Below are 14274 nucleotides of genomic sequence, written 5' to 3'. Positions count from 1 at the left end.
TCGAAGTGACTGTATTGCGCGATCTTGAAGCGAGAAAACATTAGACCTATGTTAGGTTCATGATGAAAAACCTATTTGCAGAAATAGAAATACTCTGGATAGACAATTAGCAGTGTAAGTCCATGTTTTGACATAGCCGCCATATAAGAGCCCCAACTGATTTTAGGTATTTTAAATACGCACCTTCATGAATAAACTTCAGTCGGATCGCACATAACACCGTTATTACTTGTTTTAAGCCTGGATTTTTAAAACAATATTTTGGCATGGATGGATTATAGACTTTTAAATAATTTTTTCCGAAAGTAGACTATGAGTGATTTAAAAAAAAAATATTATTTTTTTTTTCAAAGTGTAGATTTTATTTTTTTTATACCCTTCACCACACTGTGGTACAGGTTATTATGTCTTTGTGCATATGTTTGTAACAGGCAAAAGGAAACGAGATAGACACATGGTTCCTTTTGAGAATATGCATAGAATCGATTTCTGAGTCGATTTATGCATGTCCGGCCATTCGTCTGTTGATGCTAAATTTGGATGAAATTTTGTACAGCTCATTTTTTTGGCCCAAGGACGAACCCTATAGAAATTGGTTCAAATTTAGATATAGTTCTCATATATATTTTCGTCCGATTTTAGGTAAATAGAGCACCAAAGTCCCAAAGTTCGATTTGCACGTAATTTGGCACAGCGTACTGAATTAAGTCTAGAACGATGTATGTTAAATTTCGTGGAAATTGGTTCAGATAGAGAAAATCGGTTCAGATTTAGATTAGGTCCCATATATATTGTATCCGATTTAAAGTAAATGGTGCACCCAAGTCTCTATATATCTTTCGATTTGCACGAAATTTGGCACATCGTACTGAATTAGGTTCGTGGAAATCGGTTGAGATTTAGATATAGCTCCCATATATATTTTCATCCGATTTTATGTAAATGCTACACCAAAGTCCCTATATATCTTTCGATTTGCACGAAATTTAGCATAGTGTACTGCATTGGAAAGGAAACATATGAGAATATACCCCAAGTGGTGAAGGGTATTATATAGTCGGCTCAGTCCGATTTTACTACTTTCCTTACTGGTTAAAAAATAAGTTTGTATTCAAAGTGTAGATTTTTAAACAAAGCGTGGACTTTAAACAATATTTTTAATGGATGATTTTTTAAGACATAAATAAAAAAACGATTTCTAAAGCGCCTTTTTAAATCATTAAAGTATTAATTATTAAATTATTAAAGTATTATTAATTAAATTTTATCAAGGATAATAGTTTTTCTTACAAGAAGCTTTTGTCATCTTAAGAGCGCCTTCTAGTATAAGGTATTTTTCTATTTGACATATCTCTATAAGACAATATTGAAGTCTTTTGTATATGTGCAACACCGTTATATATACATATATAAGACATTTGATATTCTATATTACTTGGAAGCCCTTCCATAGATTTTCTGTTCATGAAAGACTATCTTCTTACGAATTTTATAACAAGAATTAAATTTTTTTATGGCGATAATTAAAAAATAAACATTGTATTCGGCTTACAACGAAACCCCAATCTCAGTTGATGTAAACACACAAAATTTGTTGGCATATTATGAAGAGCTCTTCTATTCGGAATAAAAACCTCAAAAAACAGCTCATTAAATATGCCAATCACATGCACCTGACAAAGGAGAAAAACAAATTTAAACAAAAATATGCCGACACGACACGACAGAAAAAAACCCTCAAGAATGACAAAAAAAGAACAACTTAAATCTCCACTCTGACAGACACGAAAAAAACTTTTTTTGCACTAAACAAAAGATTTTATGGCCATTAAAAACAAAAAACTGCAACAACAACGACATAAAAACAGAATTAACCGAAAAAAACTGAAGGTTGCAAATTTAAGTTCTTCTTAACGGAGGAAAGACGCCATGACTTTTGGGAAAATCCGAAAGGCAGCAATGTAATGGGTTAATGTTTGTTGTGATTGTTATTTGTTTTTTTTTTTCTCTTGTTAATAAACAAGAACAAAAAAAAGACACATCAAAGATCATTGACTCCATGGAATGGCAATGTTATTGATTGTAAAGTTGATAATTCTTTATGAATTTAAATGTTTAAATAAATACAAATAGGTTGCTGGATTGGAGGCCATATAACAAATTACACACATTTAAATATGTGAAGAAAAAAGACAAGCACAACATACCTCTAAAGTGAATGGAACTGACATCGCAATGCCTTGGTACATCCTGAAATACAATAACAAAAAATACTAAATTAGGCGACACCAACACAAATACATTAACTTTTCAGTGCATAAATTAAAGTTAATTTACACATAAAGATGATGTGAAAGGTAATACGATATTGTTGGGCCGTGAAACCTATAGTTCGGGGTATATATGATACGATTAATACTCAGATAAGACGAATTAGTCCTATGAAATAGTAAATAGATTCGAATCGAACATAGAATGAACATTAGAAAGAATATTTTTTTTATTTTTTTGTAGTCCCTCAAAATATATACTTCGGATCAGATTCTACAGTCTGATTTATACACTTCTTAACCCTACGGTCAATAACCGAATAAAAATGCTGTAAAACTTTTAATAATGGAAATATATGAATCAAATTTTGAGGAATCATTCTTGTGGTATTTTCACACATAGTCGAAGAAAAAATTATAAATATTTTCCATATATTTAAAGGAAAACCCAGGTAGTTTCTTATTTCCACAAATCGCCCTGATAGCCCCATGTTGTCTAGGGCCACAAAAATATGCAGAGGGGTTGAGGAACACCTAAATAAGATCCCAATAAAAAATAACTAAAAAAGCTTAACCCATTCGAATGCTAAAACGAATTTACTATGATTGTTTTAGATAGATTATCATTTAAGCATGGATTTAAATATATATTATTTTAATGTATATAATTTTGAGTTCCTACATCTAGATCAGATCCGTATAGACCAATTTAAAACAAAAAACCTAACGATAGTCAAATTTTTTTAATGAGTTACAGAGCTATCTTTGGTTGAGTACAAATGTACCACGGTTATTGATCTACGTATACTTTTTTACACATTTCCCCTCCGATTGAGTCCTTTCCAAAGAAGAAAACTTCAAGTGTGTAAATAACAAGTGTCAGTCTGACTGACTTCTGACTTTTTTCATATGAAATTTAAATGTTTTCAATATATATACCCTTTTGTGGGGGAGTAACAAGAATAACTGGAACACTGGGTAACATCTTAACCCTTTGTGCCCTGAATTTTTTTTTTTCGTAATCATAGAGCAATTTTCTGTTCTCAGATTCAAAGCAACTATCCTAAAAAGGATATGAACAAAATTTGGCATAGCTACATCCTTGCGTTCGGGTGATACAGTACATTCTTTCTGAAAGATAAATGTCCAATAAATAATTTGAAATTATTCTCTATATTCTTTTTTACAAGAATCAAAAATAATTCTGATGGCAGAATTCGTACAATTCGAATACGAAGGGATTTAAAAATTAGTACTGTACACATATTTTTTTTTTGGTATATGTCGTCCATAATCAGGTCTTGACATATGAAATCCAAAGAATATATATCTACTAGATACCGATTATTGCAAAATGGGTGTCATTTTAAAGATATTTTGAAAATACTGTTCTATTGCGAAAACAAGAATCCATTATAGACCCTCACGAAAAGTTTTTTTTTTTTTTGAAACCTCACTGACATTCGAAACGCTTTCCAAAATGTTGCCATTTGTGGCTATATCTGTTTTAGACCATAATATATGTACCTTAAAACCCTACTAATAAAATGGAAATTCTTACCAGAATCATTTCAAATAAGTTTCTGTCTCGTAGCCGGTGTTAGCGTGACAATTAAAAGATATTTTTAAAACCTTTAAAATGGAACCCATTTCGTGTACATAGGTTCAGTAGAACCAGAATAACCGGGTGTCCGTAGTCGAACATCCATGTACATCCCCATAGAGTAAAAATATTTTTTCAAAAAATCAGATCGTTTTTACTAAAATTGTGTAAAGCCCAATTGGATTTACATACTGTTGACCCTTTGTGGGTCAGACTTGATCTAGGTCTGGCAGAAGAAGTATATCTATGTGTCATGTTTGGATGAAATTGAATTTTCCGTTTGCTTCCTACGATATTTCCTTTGTTCGGCAGCGAGGTACTAGAAGTGTTGGATAGAGAAGCCCCATCTTCAAACATTGTAGAGACTTGTTTAAAACGTTGAGCTTTACCAACTTTTGTTCAAAACGGACACTTCTTTCGCATTATATTATAAAACATCTTCGAAGTTAATCCAAGCTTGCACTAATATTACGATTTATGAATTTTGGCTGTAGTCGGCTACTCCCTTCGAGGACGAACATTTATAAATAGACTCCAAATTGTCGGAAATGGATTTGGTCCACAAAAATAGGGATCATCGGATCTACATTTGGATAACTTAGAATTGACCGGCCTAGGATGCTCATGCGGAAAAATCTCTACCTTTCTTTTGAAAAGAAAAAGAAGAATATTTGCTCGCAATATTGAAGGTGGAGCTTCGAAATTGTTCCCACTACTTCGTATTCCAAATGGAAAATATCGATCCACGTTTAGGTACTGTGCAATTGTCGGTATAGTTTGTGATGAATATGGGCCCACATTTTGAAGTGGTACTAATAAAATGGGTTCGAACCATTTACGAAGGCTTCAGCAACATTTTGAATATCGGGGAAAAATAAACAATAGTAGATTCTTGCTGTACGGGAATAGACCTATATATTCCGAATATTTTATTAAATTGTGAATTCACACTTCATGGTAACAGGCGTAAACACTTCGACCGAACTCAAGAGAAGTTCCAATGTTCCAATTTAATATTTTGATGGGCCTTTATTGGATATATTCTGATATTTCATTTTTTACAACACATAATTAGCCCGCGCTTACAAATACGACAGCTCTGATCAGTTGAATCCATTCTCATTCTTGGTAATACTGTAAACCCTGGAATATCATATGATTTCCTGATGTAGTGCCCACGTCTCAACAAAACATAATATATCTGCCCTGAACTTTAATAATATACAATCTTCAAAGCGTTAATCGCATGCATAAACTCGTAATGACTTTTAAGGCACTTGTAAGTTCATAACTTTGTCCTTTCCAACTGTTATCATTTTCTTAAAATTGTTTTGGTGGTATACTAATCCAGCAGAAAAAGTCCAACTGCAGTAGTCGCTCAACTTCATGCTACATATAACGATTAACTGTCAAAGTGCGTAATTTCTACTTGTTGGTTGGCAACATTGCACATCGAATGTTGCCAACCGTGTGAAATATTATAAGGATAAAGTTGACACATGGTCGAGACCATGGCACAATAAATAGGTTGTCCATTTAGCGCAGCTGAAGTCTCGATTAACTGTCAAAGTGGACAATTTCTACTTGTGTTCGATGTGCAATGTTGCCAACCATGTTAAATGTTATATGGAAAAATTTTACAGATAATCGAGACAAAACAGAGGTTTTTGTTTTGATACATCACCTTATTATTGCATCATGGTCCAGTCCATGGCACAATGAATAGGTAGTCTATTTAGAGCAGCTGATGTCTTGATTAACTGTCAACATACATAATTTCTACTTGAATTCGATTTGCAATGTTGCCAACCATGTGAAATATTATATGGAAAAATTTGACAGATGGTCGAGACAAAAACAAATGTTTTTGTTTTGATACATCATCTAATTATTGCATCATGGTCCAGTCCATGGCACAATGAATAGGTAGTCCATTTAGAGCAGCTGATGTCTTGATTAACTGTCAAAGTGCGCAATTTCTACTTGATGCGCAATGTTGGCAACTATGTAAAATATTATAAGGAACAATTTGACAGATGGTCGGTACATCACCTAATTATTGTATCATGGCTTTTATGAATAGTTTCGCCCCCTGCTAGTAAAACTGGAAACTGCTATATTTACTATATTTCACGGCATTTATATTGAAACGTTTTCACACAAACATAAATGTTCAAATATTCTATTAAATTCTAAATAAAATATAACACGTGTACATCTTTTTGTTTCATTACAGGTTTTTTCAACAACAAAAAATACTTTTAGACTAAGGGTTTTTTCAAAGCACAATGAAGAGAGCTAAACGATGGACTTTAATAGCAGCCGGTAAGTCAAGTGACAAATAACCTAACCTGTCAATATCCAACCAAAAACAAACAATCGACACCTACTACCAATATTTAACCTTGTCTATGAAAATAAAAAAAGCAACAACAATACACTTGAAACTAGGAAAACAACTAAAAAAGTCAAGTTATCAAGTTCATTATCACCATGCATGATCATCTTGATCCGCAGCTTATGAAATCATTTTAAACTTTACAAAAATATTTTGTATTTCTTAATTCGTTTTCATTGTCAAGGTTTTTCCATTCCAATGATTATTGATTTATTGTTTCCGATTCTTGTTCTTCTTCGTGTTCTCCTTTGCAGCGCTCTTAGCCTTTGCCATAGCCCAACACGTTGATGCTGTTGCGCCATTCAAAAAAGTGTCCATTGCCCCCAAAACAACATCAACAACAACGCCCACAACACCAGCGGCAGCCGGTGCCGAAACGAGTGCCGATGAATCTTCAACGGCGGGTGAGGAGAAAGTGGAAGAACACAAGGTAAGTGAAATTAATGAATGAATGAGTTAAAAAAATGTTTTTTTTTCTATTTTATTTCTTGAAATGAAAAGTGTTTTCATTTTTTGTCAATGTTTTCCCAATTTGGGTTTTCTATTTACGAAGAGGCCATTAGCCGGTTAAAAACTTTGTTTATGCATTTGGTTTATTAATTAGTTGATATATACCCCTCCTCCCACACATTAGGCTTATTGTGTTCCACTTGCATAGTTAACCTTTTATGGTAGGCCTTTTGGTTTCAAATTTTGTTGATGGTCGGTGGAGGTAAGGCCGATAGAGGCGAAAGTATTTTTTTTAGATTTAAAAATCCAATCACGTTCCTCTTGAAAAGAATTACTCAAAGTTTCTATAATTCTATTTATTTATTTCTGTGGTTAACCAGAGGCTATTAACCTCCTGACCACATGTGGGACAAACTTAAATTTTTTTTTTTTTTCATTTGTGGGAATATTTGAAATTATGTATATAAAGAAAGTGGGTAGATGTTCGAAGATCTCAATTCGTACAATGTTAGCTATGGAATACCCTATTGTTTGACTTAACGATTTGATTTAACAATTCATCAACGCCCAGACGAAACGGCTGAAGATAGAAATTTGAAATTTGAACTAAGGGTCACTCTTGGTCCGAGGTTTGTCAGGTAAGGCTTGGTTTTTGGAAATTCGTACTAGAATGGCACGAAAAGTACTAAATGTGTTACAATTTGTTTTTGGCGAACCAATAGAGCTAGAACTCTTCAATTTGAAATGTGCGTCACTGGACGGAGATGTGGCAAACGATTTTTTTTTTGACATTTGGACTATAAGTATCCGAAAAGTACTAAAGCTGGTAAAATTTCATAGAATGTGATTGGATAAAGCTAAAAACTTTGGAATGCAAATTAAGTTTGAGAAGTAGAGTCGATATAAGGAGGTGGTTTTGAAAGCGTGTACTCATGTATACCAAAAGTATTAAACTGTACTAAATTTGGTACAATTTGATTTCGGAGGAACGGATGTAACAGGAATCCTGAAATTTCAAATTAACAATACCGCCGAAGTGTATCATTAGAATATTCAGGTAGATTTGGAATATTGTACTTATGTGTACAAAAAGTACTAAATCGTACTACAATTGGTACAATTTAGATTTGTTTGAACCGATAGAGCTGGAACACTGAAATTTGGAAATATGGTTACTGTTGGAGGGTAGAGGTATGGATATAGTTTTGGAAGGTACTAAATTTGGTACAATTTGAATTTTGGAAAAACCGATAGAGCCGGAATACTGTAATTTGGAGTTAGGATCATTGTTGTGGTGTAGGATTGGGATATGTAGGAAATTTTGGAAATTTATGAACCGATAAGCTGGAATACTGAATTTTGGAAATAGGGTTACTGTTGGAGCGTAGGATTGAGGTATGGATGTAGTTTTGAAAATTCATACTTACAATTTGAATTTTGTTTGAATCCGAAAAGAGTTGGGTTTCCTGTAATATGGCGTTAAAGTGTAAAATACGTATTCACAGAAAATATTCAATATGATGGGTACACAAACCTCAATGTAGGTCCATGTTTCGACATATACCACCCATTTAAATATCCCCCTTCAAACTAGGTGATTTTCATTTTGCATTTTAGGTTCTTGGAGGCTAAAAAACTATTTTGGAAAAAAAGGATTTTCTAAAATAGGTAAAAATCTCTCTCCAATATTCTCATGGTCCTAAACGTTTCGTCCTACTGAAGTGGTTATAATTTGGCTTTCCATGGAAAAAATGATTTACCCAATAAAAAGGTACCGCCACATTTTATGTGTTTTGTGAGGGTCCTATGGCCATTTTCAACTGAAGGGGCTGTTATATGGCATTCGTGGAGGGTAAAAAATCCCTTCGCAGAAAATTTCAAGTATAGGTCCATGTTTTGAAATTGACATTTTTAATAATTAAAACTTCGTATATTAAAGGTCCTAGCCGATATTTCCAACCATAGTTTAGTTTATATGGTATATGCTCTAAACGAGGACTACTGTATATATATATATATATATATTACACTTGCCCGTAAAAAAGGTTTGTCCTCATTGGATGCCGACAATTTTGAAAAACCCTCGTGTCGATTTTTGCAAAAAAAAATGTTGGAAAATACAATAACGATACTTCAATGACTTTTATATGATCGTCAGAGGTTATATGAGCCTTAAACCAAAAAGTAATGTGTCAGCGAAGACGAGCCAAATCCAACGAAAGTTGTTCGTGAAGAAGTACTTTCACCAAAAGTGAAGACCACTCCCAAACCTCTAAAGGAATTTATAAAAACCAAGGCGGGACCCTCTTCGGTTTATTCACGTCCAAGAGCACCTCCCTGCTATGCCCGACCCGTACACATAAATGAAAAGAATAAATTCGACTATCCCAAAGAAAAAAAGCGACAACAGCCGCTCCAGCCACTGCCGCCTCCGAATGTCAGTATGAGGTATAGTGATGTGAGGCCACGTCGTGGTCACAATAAAAAATGTATCATCGATGATGTTTTCGACGATGAGGATGAAGATGACCTACCACCAAAGAAGAGCTAGTCGTAAGCCAACCCGAACTCTAAGGAAACCTACTACAGCCAATAAGAAACCCATTGACGACGACTTGGAATACTTTGTTCGTTACGGCGCAATTCGTTGAACGCTCGCAAATAATCGACAATTTGTTAGCCTAAAGTGTTGGGTTAAAAAAACGAACAAGAAGTATTTTGACCATTGACGACGACTTGGAATAGTTTTTTCGTTACGCTGCAATTCGTTGAACGCTCGCAAATAATCGACAATTTGTTTGCCTAAAGTGTTGGGTTAAAAAAAAACGAACAAGAAGTATTTTGACTGACGAAAACGTGAAATTGATAGGTCGTCCGCAGACAAATCTGATTTGGCGCCCAACCATCACACCTGCAAGTTCAACACTGTGCCTTTTTTACCCGCAAAAATGTGGAAGTGATAGAATTTCCAACACAAAGTCATTTGGCGCCCAATCATTTCTTTTTTATTTCCACATTTAACAACCTTTTTAACTCATGAAAAGGTGAAAATGATGTATCATCCGCATACAACCCTGATTTCGCGCCCAAATCAGGGTTGTATGCTCTCAATACTTTGCTTTTTTGACCTCCAAAAAGGTGGAACTGATAAGATTTCCGACGCAAAGTCATTATAATCATTTATATTTTTATTCCCACATTCAATAACCTTTTTAGCTGACGAAAATGTGAACTTGATGGGTCATCCGTCATACAATTCCGATTTGGCGCCCAACCACAACAATGTCATAAATTGGCGCTCAATCATTTCTTCTTCAAACCCGCATTCAAAGCATTAAAAACGATATTTTTGGAGTTTTATGAATCGGAGTGGAAAATAGATGTGATAATAGGTTTGAGTGCATGAAAAAGTATATAAATTAAGCTGGAGAAAACTTAAGAAGAACCATAAATATTCGCCTTTTCTTTTTAAGGCATCTTTAATATTACGCCAGAAATAGAAATAGTTGCCCTCGTATTCAATATTTATTTTATTATTTTGTGTTTCTCTTTTTCATTACAGAACGATGCCACACCCAAACCCAATTCCCGAGAATCCAAACTGACGGGTATACCACAAATCGATTATATTTGGGATCCAAATTTACCCAGAGAATTGAGAGGGTAACAAAACTACCACAACTTCTTATTAGAATATTTCATTGCAATTAGTTTTGAACACCACTGACTGTACTAATCAAACTCTTTTTCTTTATTTATTTTTCTAAAATTATAGCTACAACTTATCCTCATATCCATTCTTGTCAACGACCCCAGCCGATGAAGATATCCATTTCAAGTGTGATGGCCTGCATGATGGTTTCTATGCATCCATTGAATATAAATGTCAGGTAAATTAAAATTGTCCTCAAAATTCAAATGAGTTTGGAAAATGTGAGATGTGCCTTCATTACAATAATAATGAATATATTTTCCCTATATAATTAGGGAAAATATAGTATGCCCGTACCTTCAAGCTGAACTATTGAAAATGTTTTTTTAATAAATTGTACTGTATTTAACACAACCACACTGACACCCATGACCTTGACCCATTAATGTTTATTTTTTTTATAGAAAACTATAATAATTTTGGAAAGTTGGGAATTTGTTACAAAAAGAGAAAAAAACAATTACAGCTCCCAAAATGCATTCCGTTGTGGTAAATACCGAAGTTTTTGTTTTTTTGGTATGGTTTTCAAACCCATTTACCTTGAAAAGACAATTGTGTAGCTTGTGCTGTTATTGTAATTTGCTGATCTTGACCCACAAACAAAAATTGAAACATAATACGCTGCTACCTTTATTGTTCACAGCTGCCAAAAAAAGCCAACATTTTTTTGTTTGCTTTGCCACTAATACCGGTTTCTTTTTTCGGAGGGTTTTTGGACAAACTGAAATTAAGTAATTATGTGTGTGAGAGTGTTTTTTGTGTCTATTAATGCCGAATGTAAGGTTTACCAGCTAACGGTTGCACACCTCGAAAAATACTCTAAGAAGAAGTCTTTCAAAGGTCGTAGCTCCTAGAAGACCTAAAAGGATATTCTTTTCACGGAAGACCTTTAGAAGTTCTCTTTCCATAGAAAGACCTTCTTTACTTAGAAAACCTCTAAAGAAATTCTGTACATTAAAGATCTTTAAAGCTTTTAGTTGTACTCCTCCCCACAGGAAGATTTGTAACGGCCTCTCTACATAAAAGACCTTCAAAGGTCTTCTCTACAAAGAAGACCTCCTACGTAGTTATCTACATATAAAGGTCTTCTTAATACAGAATGAAATCCAACGGTCTTTTCTGCATAGTAGACCTTCAAAGGGCTTGTATACCCTGAATATATTCAAATCTATTGTCACTACGCCATAGAAGAACTCTAACTGTTCTCTCTGTTTAGAAGACCTCAGGAGGTAGTCTCCACATAAAATACCTTCTACGATATTCTCCACACAGAATACCTCCCAAAGCCTTCTCTACATAAAAGTCCTCTTGGCCTTCTCTAATAGAAACACCGTCAAAGACTTTCTCTACATAGGAGATCCCGATAGATCTTCTCAGGGAAAAAAATATCTCCAAAGGCCTTCAATACATATAAAATCCCAAAATTGTTTTTTGAAGACCTCCAAAGGTATTTTCTCTATAGAAGACCTCCGAAACCATTTTCTACATATACAAAACCACAGTCTTAGAAGCCTTCGAGGTAATGATGACAACTATGAGGATGAGGAATATTATGTAAGGCCTCGAATCACAATAAAAAACGTATCGTCGATGTTGTTTCCGTTGATGAGGACGAAAACGAGCGTCCACCAAGAAGTGGTAGTTCTCCGAAGCCAACCCGAACTTTTAAGGAAACAAAGTGTCGTCGATAAGAAAATCATTGATGTCGAAGAGGAATTCGATGATAATTACAGTCAGTGTTACCGCTGGGAATTTTAAAAAAGTTGCAAAAAATCGTTCACTTGAAAAAAAAAGTTACACAGAAAAATAAATTTGCCAATAGAACTCTTCCCAGAATATGTCAGATACACTTGGAACTCAAAAACGACGCATACGAATCAAAATTAGTTTGAATGCTTAAAAAGTTGCAAGCAGAGTCACAGGGCATCAAAAAGTTTGCAAATTGCGATTTTAGTCGCACAACGGTAACCCTGGTTACAGTGGGAGCAGCAACAATCGTCATTGTAATTCGTCGAACGGTTGTAAACGTGGTCATGTACCATCTCAAGATGATGACTGCGATGAACGCCTAATGGAGACACGGTCACGATCACGGACCTCAGCACGTATGGATACCTAATGTCTGATCCCTCTGAAGAAATAGAAGATGAGGAAAAACCAGAACCAGAGCCCGTGAAGACACCTAATTAATGTCGAATCAGCTTAGCTAACAGCAGAGGTAAACCAGGAACATTGCGTTCCCATAAAGAATCTGCTAAAACTGAGACACTCACAACCAAAGACACTGAAGATTCGGAAGCTGTAGATGCCGACGTCGATGGCCCTACTGCTGAGGAAACTGAAAAAGCAAATAAAGCAATTCTAACAACCAGTCGGTTGGTCCTTCTTTGGTCGATTCTATATAGGATTTGCCTACATTGTAGACCTCCTAAGGTCTTTCATATATTTAAGACCTCAAAACTTATTTTTCGACATAGAAGACTCCTAAGGGTTTTCTCTACAATACAAGGATTTTTTCTACAAAGAAGGCCACCAAGAGTTCTCTCTACAAAGAAGATCTGCAGATGCTTTATTCACAAAGAACACCTCTAAGAGTCATCTGCATCAAAAAATGCATTCACATAATTTTTCTATATAAAAATACTCCATAGAGCACTATCTTTATAAAATGCCCCAAAAATATCCTCTCCTACCATTTTTTCAATTACTTATTTTTGTGTGTGTGTGTCTTTTTCAGCTCTATCATCACTGCGTCTATGGCATTCGACACGATTTCCTTTGCGCCAATTTCACAGCATTCGATCAGAAAACATTCATCTGTCACTTTGCCTCGGATGTCGATTGTGAAGGTTCGGTAAAATATTGGAACAGAAATGATGATTTGTATATGGCAACGACGACCACTTCGACGACAACAACAACTACGGAGCCACCACCAACACAACGGCGAAAACAAGTTAGACCATTGAGGCCATTACGTAGACCTGGCAGTCGTCGTCCCGTTGACGATTATTACGACGAAGAGGAATACGATGAGGATTACTATGAGGAACGTTTGAATAAACGTCGTAAGAATCGTCCACGTCATCGTCGTCCCATTGTCGAATATGAGGATGAAGACTACGAAGATGAAAAACGTTCACTGGCAGATGAGAAGCCAAGGTGAGGATTAAGACAATCCTTTTTGAAATTCAAAAATCGAATATAATTCCGTTTTTTTATTTCAGACGCCCAAATACACGTAAACGTTTCCAGGACGAAGTTGATGCTGAAGATGATTACGATTTCGACAAACCCAAACCAAAGATCCGTGGTAAACCAACACCCGCCGCCGAAAGACGTAAGATAAGCAGTCGTAAACCCGGAAGCTTTTCGGGACGTGCCAATGCCGACGAGAGACGCAGCTTCAGTGATGATCGTCCAGTTTTGGGAGGTCGTCGCAAAGCCACCCCTGTCGTTGTAGACGATGTCGATGAAGCGGAAGAGCAACCTGCACCACCACCACGTCGTCAAACTGGCCGCAGACGTATCAATGAGAAACGTACCTCAACCACAGCTGCCCCCAGCGATGAAGTCGACGATTTGGATGAATATGAAAAACCTGATTCCCATATTCCCGATCAAGAAGAAGCCGCAGCCGACGAAGATGCTCCACCAAAAGTGAGGACCACTCCCAAACCCCTAGAGGAATTTATAACACCAAAGGCAGCACCCTCTTCGGTTTATTCCCGCCCAAGAGCACCTCCCCGAATTGCCCGACCTGTACCCATCAATGAAAAGAGTAAATTCAAATATCCCGTACAGAAAACAGCAACAACAGCCTCTCCAGCCAATGCCGCCT

The 14274-nt window shown here is 35.5% G+C and overlaps 1 protein-coding gene across 1 annotated transcript; it reads left to right on the top strand.

Annotated features, from left to right (window-relative positions):
* Nucleotides 1-6148: 6148 nt before the first annotated feature.
* Nucleotides 6149-14267, top strand: LOC133323253 (nucleolar protein dao-5-like; the record flags this gene model as incomplete). Its single annotated transcript, XM_061532200.1, has 6 exons — nucleotides 6149-6198; nucleotides 6526-6701; nucleotides 10284-10384; nucleotides 10497-10611; nucleotides 13171-13595; nucleotides 13661-14267. Coding segments are annotated over exons 1-6 (1461 nt in total), but the record flags the coding sequence as incomplete, so codon positions are not given.
* Between the last annotated feature and the right edge of the window lie 7 nt (nucleotides 14268-14274).

Source organism: Musca vetustissima, unplaced genomic scaffold (assembly GCF_032173495.1).
Source record: "Musca vetustissima isolate MV318-11 ecotype Yass unplaced genomic scaffold, APGP_CSIRO_Mvet_v1 utg258512, whole genome shotgun sequence".
Taxonomy (NCBI): domain Eukaryota; kingdom Metazoa; phylum Arthropoda; class Insecta; order Diptera; family Muscidae; genus Musca; species Musca vetustissima.
Note: the sequence above shows the minus strand (reverse complement) of the source record. Positions and strands in the feature narration are given on the sequence as shown.